The sequence below is a fragment of the Trachypithecus francoisi genome, unplaced genomic scaffold, assembly GCF_009764315.1.
Source record: "Trachypithecus francoisi isolate TF-2019V2 unplaced genomic scaffold, Tfra_2.0 Lachesis_group19, whole genome shotgun sequence".
Lineage (NCBI taxonomy): Eukaryota > Metazoa > Chordata > Mammalia > Primates > Cercopithecidae > Trachypithecus > Trachypithecus francoisi.
The window spans coordinates 34,463,770-34,473,893 of record NW_022681464.1 but is presented as its reverse complement, the minus strand read 5'-3'; the positions used below and the strand labels follow the sequence as shown (position 1 = coordinate 34,473,893).

The following is a 10,124-nucleotide window of genomic DNA, read 5'->3' as shown; positions in this document are numbered from 1 at the left end:
AAAGTGCTGGGATTACAGGCGTGAGCCACTGCACCCAGCCCATGCACTGTCTTAAGCTTCTATCCAATTGAAAATTTAAGTATATCTAAATGGAAAGCTGATCAAAAATATTTTTTATTCTCACCAATAAGGCAATCCAAACGTTTAATCTTTCCTAAGTATGCTTTTTTGTGGAAGGTAGTTTTTTAAATTTTATAAAGACTCTTAAATGGAAGGGCTTGTTTCTTACTACTAATTTGTCTCCTAATAGTCCTTTATTATGAGAAATAAATAAGAGAAGCTTTAAACAAGTTAACACCTGGCATGCTACATAAGAGGCTGCAAAGCTTAACTAACCAAGCCATTTAACATTGGAAAAAACTCATCTCCTTTACCTTATCCTGAAATAGATAAAAAGGAAGGTACTGACTCATTCTGCTGAACTACAGATATTCTGCTTGCTCTTGAAATGCCCATGCTATTTCTGCTTGATGATTTCAGGTGGCCATATGCTATATCAGCTCCAGACCCCACTCCAGCAATGTCAACTGTGAAGGAGTGTTTTTCAGTGGACTCCTTTTGTACCTCTGTGACTCTTTTGTAGGTGCTGATCTTCTTAAGAAATTTAAATTTCTAAAAGGTAAGTCAAATTTAGTATCTTGCTTGTAATTGCTATTGGTTCCCACTGAGCAAAATACAGAAGATAAAGATATTTTTAAAAAGTACTTGAGGCCAGGCGCAGTGGCTCACACCTGTAATCCCAGCACTTTGGGAGGCTGAGGAAGCTGGATCATGAGGTCAGGAGATTGAGACCATCCTGGCTAACACGGTGAAACCCCGTCTCTAATACAAAAATTCCCCGGGCGAGGTGGCGGGCGCCTGTAGTCCCAGCTACTCGGGAGGATGAGGCAGGAGAATGGCATGAACTGGGGAGGCGGAGCTTGCAGTGAGGCGAGATTATGCCACTGTACTTCAGCCTGGGCGACAGAGCGAGACTCCATCTCAAAAAAAAAAAACAAACAAACAAAAAAAAGAAATCAGGTTAATGAGTCTATATGTATGTATATAACTATACACATTCTACTGAATCGAACATATTGCCTGAGTCAGGAAGCAACTGCAATAATTTTGTATAATTGCATCCCTAGACATAAACCCTTAGTTGTGATTCTGATACAGAAACCATAGGCTGTAATCTGTAATCACACCACTTTGGGAAGTCGAGGCAGGCGGATCATCGGAGCTCAAGCTCAGGAGTTCAGAAGCAGTCTGGGCAAGCTGGAAAAACCCTGTCTCTGCAAAAGTTAGCCAGGCACAGTGGCACATGCCTGTAGTCCCAGCTACTCAAGAGGTTCAGGAGGGACAAACTTCGGCCCAGGAGGCAGAGGTTGCAGTGAGCCAAGATTGTGCCACTGTACGCCAGCCTGGGTGACATCCTGTCTCAAAAAAAAAAAAAAGAAAGAAACCACATAGTTGTTTCAATAGGTATGCACCATATAAAGATACTGGCCTGGCCGGGTGCAGTGGCTTATGCCTGTAATCCCAACACTTTGGGAGGCTGAGACGGGCAGATCACCTGAGGTCGGGAGTTTGAAACCAGCCTGACCAACATGGAGGAAACCCCGTCTCTATTAAAAATACAAAATCAGCCGGGCGTGGTGGCACATGCCTGTAATCCCAGCTACTCAGGAGGCTGAGGCGGGAGAATCGCTTAAACCCAGAAGTCATAGGTTGCAATAAGCCAAGATTGCACCATTGCACTCCAGCCTGGGCAACAACAGTGAAACTCCAACTGAAAAAAATAAAAATAAAACAATAGAGAGACTGGCCTAAGAACAAACTAAGATTAAACATCACAGATAATCCTGATAAAATGACCTTTGAGATCAGCAAAGAAAGTGAGGTTCAGAACACTGTGCAGCATGAAAACAGGGAGCGGGGTTGTGGGGGGACTGTGCATTCATTCATTTATTTAGAGACTTATTGGGGATGGGGGAGTGGTAGATTTTGCCTCCCAGGAGACAGAGACACTTCTGATTGTCACACTGGAGGCTGCTGTTTGCTGGCATATAGTGGGCAGAAGCCAAGACTGCTGATGTTTAGATTCTAAACATCCTACAAGACACAGAACAAGGCTAGGTGTGATGGCTCACGCCTATAGTGAGCCAAGGTGGGCAGATTGCCTGAGCTCAAGAGTTTGAGAACAGCCTGGGCAACACGGTGAAACACCATCTCCACTAAAATACAAAAAATTACCTGGGAGTGGCGGCATGCACCTTTAGTCCCAGCTACTCAGGAGGCTGAGACACGAGAATTGCTTGAACCCGGGAGGCGGAGGCTGCAGTGAGCCGAGATCGCACTACTGCACTCCAGCCTGGGCAACAGAGCGAGACTCTGTCTCCAAAAAAAAAAAAAGAAGACACAGAATAGCCCCCACAACAAAGAATTATCCAAGTCCAATAGTGCTGAGGTTCAGAAACCCTAATCTAGGAGGAACACATGAGAAACACAACATTAGTTATCACAGGGAAGAGGGAAGGTGGTTGGAAAATTACTTACTTTATACTCTTTTAAAAATTACTGAATTTGGGCTGGGCACAATGGCTCACACCTGTAATCCCAACACTTTGGAAGGCTGAGGGGGGCGGATCACAAGGTCAGAAGATTGAGACCATCCTGGCCAACCTGATGAAACCCTGTCTTTACTAAAATACAAAAAACAATTAGCTGGGCCTGGTGGCACACGCCTGTAGTCCCAGTTACTTGGGAGACTAAGGCAGGGGAATTGCTTGAACCCACGAGGCAGAGGTTGCAGTGAACCGAGATCACGCCATTGCACTCTAGCCTGGTGACAGAGCAAGACTCCGTCTCACACACACACACATACACACACAAACTGAATTTGCACAACTACTTAATAAAATTAATTCTGATAGATTATGTACCCATCTGTTGGTTCTCAGATGTGTTAGCTTAGAAAATATAATCAGAGATAGTAAAGTTCTTCATATACTCAATCCCTGAGCCTAGGATGTATTTCTGTCTTTTTTTCTGAAGGTGCTACCCTGTGTGTCATCTGCCAAGACAGAAGTTCCTTGCGCCAAACGATTGTCCGCTTAGAGCTAGAAGATGAGTGGCAGTTCCGCCTCCGGGACGAGTTTCAAACTGCTAACAGCAGTGAAGACAAGCCTCTCTACTTTCTTACTGGACGTCATGTATGAGCTTTTGAAGAGACCAAAAACAGCAAAAAGATGCCTAGGTGGGGTGGGACAGAAACAATTTGGGATTTTTTTTTTTTCCTTTAAAGTACAATCACTGTGGAGCAAAGTGCAACATATTTGTCTAAATTCTCCAAAGAACTCCCCAAATCTGATCCAAGTCTTTGGGGGCATCACTTTCCTTCACTTCCAATTACAGGACCCTTAAATTCAGGTAAACTCTACCCTAGGTAGTTATGCAATTACTTAAGATATGGTCTGCCCATGGGATCCTGAGGAGGATATACTTTGGAGAGTGAATATGGAGTTTGCATTATTTTTTTCTATTACACCATGTTAAGGGGAAACTGTCAGCATTAACTAGCCTGAATGTGTTACATGAGACTCATGCCATTGGTGTGGAATTAATTGAAGATTAACGTTTGAGGCCTGAACCCTCAGTTTCTCTTCAGATCTGTACTTTGGTACAGTATTACTCAGGGGTTTGAAATGATAGAATGTAGACGATATTTGTATTTAAAAAAAGAAGTAGCTTTGTCTTTCTCTGTGCAGTGTTAGTTTAAGATTTATAATCTTCTATGTATTGAAACTTTTGGCAAAATTTCCACAGGAGTTAAAAGTTTACTATTTAAACTGAACAAACAAATCAGTAAATGCAGAGCAGGCATTGTGTGCATTTATTCATCTTCTCCTAGCCTAATTCCTTTGCTTTTCCCATTCTTTATATGTGTTTCCAGTCTTCAAGAATATCTTATCTATGAGACTGTGGAACAGCAATTAATCTTTTGCAAGAACTTGATTAAGTCAGTTGAGTTGAGAAGCTTTCAGCAGGTAACCTGCACCCACCCACCGTTTGGTTGGAATTAAGCAGTTGGCACCAGCAAACCTACATGTCAGGCTGAGGTTCTGTTGCAGAATGAAACTAATTTGTTTCCTTTCAGGGACTCAAGCAAAGCTTCCTTTATTTAAAAGATGCACTGAATATTACCACCTTACACTGACAATGCCACAGAAATTGCCGAATTGAGAAATTGAGCCATAAAAAGAGAAGTGTTTTTTAACTTCATCTTAGCAGTGACTCTTGTGAGGAGTAAGGAAGACTCCATTAAGAGTCTTTATGATTCATTAAAATCAGCAGGGGGTGTTTGTCCATATCGGCAATGGGAGGCATATGTTTCTACAGATTTCTCAAATATTTTAATCAAAGACATTATTTTTAGAAAATGTTCCAGACAAACTAAGTCTTAGAAGTTTACTCTTAAATTACTCCAGTTCTCATCATTGAACAATGTCTCGAGTTTTCTCATTAGCCCATATTTACTACTTTATCCCCACTTAAAATGGCCATTTTTACTTGAATCGATCTTGTTTGTGACCTGAAACTACTGAGGGGCCTACTAAGCCTGCATTTACTTAGAACAAATAGTGTTAATTGACCAGCTTTATTATGACAAGGAATGTATTAGACTAAAAATGGTTTGCAGATCTCTCGGTTTTAATATAGCTACTTATAATGCTTTAACTGTATTTTGAAGTGAACAATTCCTTTTAACCCCATTTTTAATTGTCTTTCAAAGAGGACCTGCCTCATATATATTTTAAAAAACTCCTTAATTTTAGTACAGCAGAATTTTTGGTAAAGAGGTATGTTTTGAAGCAGTTTGGTTTAAATATGAATGTATTTCACTTGTTCCTGTTTTGTTGAAAGGGCCTAATGCAAATAATATCAAGAAACCCACTGTCTGTGCAATATTCCAATGACATTTACATAGGGCAAATAAAATACTTGAAAGAATTATAAAACAATTGTACCTGGGGTGGATGGCCTCTCAGGGTTTCTTCTGGCTTTATGACTTCATAGCTTAAAGAAAAAAAATTTTTTAAGTAGTTACATCAGATGCAGGTACTCCATTAGTTAGGGCTGCACTCTGAAAATTCAAATTATTATTATGAGCTCTTAAATACTATTTAACTCTGTGGAAGAGATTTGCCAGAATAAAGCCAAAAGACCATCACCCCTATAATAGAGAAACTGACCTGCTTATTCTTTTCAAAGCCTATCTTACTAAGGTTGGATCTTTTAAAATCATCTTATCAGTATAATTCTTGAGTATGTCAGGTCCTTCTTTAAGGATAAAATTGCACAAGCACAGGACACCATGATTTGTATATATATATATATACTAGTGTGTTCGGCTTTAAGCTTTGCAATCCCTTAGGACACTGATGTGGGATGAATGGATTCACTAGGCCCACACAGTAACTCACCTGTAGACCTGCTGAACCTCAGCATGTATAACAGTTCACACAGGTTAATACTGAATGTAAACTAAAAACTAGAAGAGAATACTTGTAGTCAATTTTTTTTGGCTGTAATTTATGCAATTGCTTTTTGTTGATTTTTAGAAAATGGGGCACCTGTGTTACTTTATTACTGTAAAATGTTCTTAACCAAAATTTGGTGAATTTCACTAGTCTACCTCACATTTTGTTAATGATTCAAAATTGTCTTGTGTCTACTGTTATGTTTTTGTCCTTTAATTTGCTAAATGTATTAAAGTTATCTCCCACCCCCTCCAAAAAGTTATTTTTTCCTTATAATTTTCTGGCATGTTAAGAAAACAAGCTCCCTGACTCTGGCAATGTCCTAAAAAGGCTGGAAGTCACATTATAGGTTGGACAACTGAGATTAAAGAGGTGCTGAAAATACACACAGTAGATCCCAATCTTTTATTTGAAAGATTGCAACTACACTCACTTTTATGTCCTTTTGGAAACTGAACTTTGGGTTGCTAGAACTAATACAAGGTGTTATTGTTAATCTCCAGTTAAAACTTCTCAAACTTTTTGAGAACTTCTCAAAGTTGCTAGAATTATGTAGTTTAATGAAGATGGTGTTATTGTAGCATGAATTTTATCTTCTTAAAATTTTTACCAAATTTTGAGAAGAAATAACTTTGTTGTCCCAGAAAAATGGCTTTCAATCTATTAATAAAGTGTAGTAAATTAAAAGAATTTGACATAGAATCCATGAAAACAATCTTCTAGGCCAAAGGGCCCTCAGGAAGGGCAATAAATATTTGTAAGTTTAATGACAGACTTTCAGAGGAAAGTAAAGACTACTGGTGTTCCACTATACATTCCAAAGCAGCTGCCTTGAGAAGACTATTAACTGTGAAATCTGACTGCTGCAACATCACATTAAACTACTTAGGACTGAAACAACATACAGAGAACGAACATTTCTCAAGCTTCTCTTTAGACACAGAAACTGGAAACTGGTCCTTAAAGCTTCCTCTGAGTCCAGGAGAATACTGCTCTAACACTGAAACCTTGGCTTCACTGAAAACAAAACAACAACAATAAAAACACTGCTAAAGATGACTAGGAATTGCCTCTAAGGCCAAAGAAAAAGTCATTCACGTAATAAATTCACTGTGCTCTCAACTATCAAGTGTTGAGTTAAAGCATCTACTTCAGTGACTATGACAATAGATGGTATTAAGTTTAAAAAAAAAAAAAAGCAACACCAGTAAGCTGTTTTCTGACCACTTCATTCCAAATATTTTATTTTTACCAGTCAGTGTATTTTATTTTTACCAGAAGGGTGGTGGGGGTAGGGGGTTGCTAAAAGACAGAACTCATCCCCTTTTCTGCCAAAAGGCTCAGGAGCCATGAGAAAGAAAATGTATGTCTAGAGTCACTACCCCAGAAATCAACTCAGCAATCTCAACCCTAGCTGCAATGTGGATGGGCAGGAATACCAGCTGTGTTCCCATCCAGAAGGATAAAACTCTATAGCTGGGCAGCCATGCAAAGTAAACAGGAACAAATGAAATATCACTGCAGGTTTGTTGTACTCAATGACTGTCCTTACAACAGTCAGGCTTTCAGTAGATACACCAAGTTCACTCTTGTATATTATGAAGTAGTAAAATACTGCTTTTTATCTGTGTGTCCATGCAGATTAAGGCATCAACCCATAAAATCTTGTAGTTCCTGACTATATTTGTGGCTCTTACAATGTCTCTATGCTAGACACTTTTACAAATGACCAACTACGATATGAAGGCTGCTAACAAAAAATTTATAAGCACCTTATATAGTCAGCAATTATAGACTCACCCTCTTCTGCAGTCTGTGGCCATTAGTGTATACTTACTGTGTCCCTGCTGCCTCCACCACTCCACTGAGACTGCTCTTTTCCTAACATCACTTGGGCTCTCTTCAGTCTTCAATTGTGGTATGATAGGGTTGACCATTCTTTGATTCTTGAAATTTTTCCCTTGGTTTCTACCACTCTTCTGGCTCTCCTACCTTGCTGCTCATGCCTTCTTAGGCAGTCTTCAAGATTCTTAAATGATGGTGTACCTCACAACTCTCTTCTACCTTTTCATTTTACAGACCCCAGGGTGACCTTCTAAACCTTCAAATAAATAAGTAAACTCATAAATTTGTTTCTCAGTTAGAACCTTTCTCAAACTCTAGATCCACATATCCAATTGTATACTAAACAGGTATCTCCACTTGGAGATTCTACAACCACCTTAAAATCTTGACCAAAACTGAGGGCATCCCCATTCAATCCTCCCAACCTAATTCCCCTGTATTCCCATCTGCCAATCTAACTCAGTTACCCAAACCACAATTCCCACTTACCTTAACCTCTTTGCCATGATCTTTTTGTGGCTGTTTATAAATTCCTATCAATTCAACTGTGTCAATTCTTCAATTTTATCTTTTCAATGTGTATCTGTCTCGTCTTCATCTCCACATCACAGCTTTATAGTTCAGTGTTTCAACGCTTTTCACACAATCTGCTCTTAGTTATCTTCTAAGTTCCAGATTCCTCAATTATAAACCCTACACCTCATAGGACTGTCATAATGATTACATAAAATAATGCAGCACTAAACACACAGGGTCTGACACACAGCAAACACTCAAATGTTAGGTATTAACTAATAATACTATTCTTAGAAAAAAACCTAAATTGTAAAATTTGGGAGGCTACATCTTCAGTATAAACATGAAAATAAACTGGTTTCTCAGTAATAGTAACATTTAAACCAACCACCCAATATACCCTCTTCCACCTCCAGGTTGCCTTGAAACCAAGTCAAAAGGAGTCAAAGTAGTATACTATTGTTTATGGAAACTGGACCTGTATTATGAGGTTAACAGTTACTAGAGAGTCTACACTATATCCCAAATTTCACTGTTTTTTAAAAAAAACATGGTACCTGTCAGGCAAACACTGAGACCAGGATTGACTAGAAGAGTCTCAGGCCCAAAGGGAAATGATAGTATCAAAAGCTAGGGCCAGGTGCAGTGGCTCACACCTATAAACTCAGCACTTTGAGAGGCCGAGGCAGGTAGATCACATGGGGTCAGGAGTTCGAGACCAGCCTGACCAGTGTGGTGAAACCGTTTCTACTAAAAAATATAAAAACAAGCCGGGCAAATAAGGGTGGCAGGCGTCTATAATCCCAGCTACTCTGGAGGCTGAGGCAGGAGAATCACCTGAGCACAGGAGGCGGTGGATGCAGTGAGGCGAGGTCACGCCATTACACTCCAGCCTGGGTGGACAGAGTGAGCCTCTGTCTAAAAAGAAAAAAAAAAGAGAAAGAAAAGAAAGGAAAGGAAAGGAAAAAGGAAAGGAAAGGAAAGGAGGAAGGAAGGAAGGAAGGAAGGAAAAGGAAAGGAAAGAAAAGAAAAGAAAAGAGAAAAGAAAAGAAAGAGAAAAAGAAAGAAAGAAAGAAAAAGAAAAGAAAGAAGCTAGACCAGCATGATGAATCAGAGGGAAATATTTACCCTGCCCTATCATTCTACCCATACAAAGAATATAGAGTCTTATACCACTCTAGATTTTTTTTTTTTTTTTTTTTTGAGGTGGAGTTTTTTGCTCTTTTTGCTCAGGCTGGAGTACAATGGCGTGATCTCGGCTCACTGCAATCTCCACCTCCCAGGTTCCAGCTATTCTCCTGCCTCAGCCTCCCAAGTAGCTGGGATTACAAGTGCACACCACCAAAACCAGCTAATTTTTGTATTTTTAGTAGAGACGGGGGTTTCACCATGTTGGTCAGGCCGGTCTCAAACTCCTGACCTCGTGATCTGCCCGCCTCAGCCTCCCAAAGTGCTTTTAAAAGCACAAATTTATAGGGAAAATAAAATGTATACCTGTTAATTTAAGGCCCTAAATTTTAGCCAGTTTCCAACTGAGATATGATCATTTCAGCTCATAAAAATAACCTAAGTTGAACCATAGTGGTAATTCATTCTTGGGCTGTGGGCCCTTCATTTATGTGAAACATCATAAAAGTACCATGTTACTTAAATAATCAGAAAGGACTTTGCCTTTGGAGATAAAGTTCAGCTGATTTGCTGCTGACAAAATGATCCTTTGGCAAACTGGTGGAAACTACCTTTAGGAAGCCAATGTTTTAATCCTATTTCAAGATATCAAACCAAAAAAACACCCTGAAAAAGCACAAATGACAACACACCATTATCTCAGTTAGTACATTGGTCACTTAGAAAAAGCTATCAAGTATTTTATTATTTTTATTCTACATTATATACAGGTCATAAAAGGCCACAGCAGTTTTTCAACATATAAACCCTTTAAAAGTAGAGGGCACTATGAAGGATAGACAAGTATCAAAATGAAGTCCAGTAATGAGGGCATATACTCAGTGCAGTATTTCTGAGGAATAACAAAGCAGATACCGAGTCATCCATACTTTGCTTCCAAGTATTCTATGGGTTTTTATAAACCTCTTTGAGATTTGTTAACAGCCTAGGTGTGCCAAGTTGCCATTTATTTTTAAAAGTGAAACCAGAATGAAAGAATAATGAATCTAGGAGGGTACCTTTCCTAATGGTTGTCATTTACACCTCTCCAAGAAGGAAAGCCTCGATTCTTTT

The 10,124-nt window shown here is 39.4% G+C and overlaps 2 protein-coding genes across 6 annotated transcripts in view; one reads left to right on the top strand and one right to left on the bottom strand.

The window, feature by feature from the left end:
* Positions 1 to 5,775, top strand: part of GREB1L (GREB1 like retinoic acid receptor coactivator) — a 305,480-nt gene extending 299,705 nt beyond the window's left edge. Inside the window, exons 32-33 of the mRNA XM_033178167.1 lie at positions 481 to 619; positions 3,037 to 5,775. Coding sequence (XP_033034058.1) covers positions 481 to 619; positions 3,037 to 3,200 — 303 coding nt within the window. The 3' untranslated portion in view covers positions 3,201 to 5,775. The remainder of the gene's footprint in view (positions 1 to 480; positions 620 to 3,036) is intronic.
* Positions 962 to 10,124, bottom strand: part of ESCO1 (establishment of sister chromatid cohesion N-acetyltransferase 1) — an 83,559-nt gene continuing 74,396 nt past the window's right edge. The window contains exons 13-15 of one of the 5 annotated variants that reach the window (XR_004429256.1): positions 7,323 to 7,623; positions 5,010 to 5,058; positions 962 to 980 (exon numbers count right to left, since the gene is read on the bottom strand). Coding sequence is in view for 1 of the 5 variants with exons in the window: in XM_033178171.1 (XP_033034062.1) it covers positions 7,583 to 7,623 (41 nt within the window). In the remaining 4 variants the exon portion in view is untranslated. Of the gene's footprint in view, positions 981 to 3,066; positions 3,202 to 3,230; positions 7,624 to 9,730; positions 10,113 to 10,124 lie in introns of those variants that run through there. The other 4 variants (XR_004429255.1, XR_004429254.1, XM_033178171.1 and 1 more) reach the window with 4 other exon arrangements.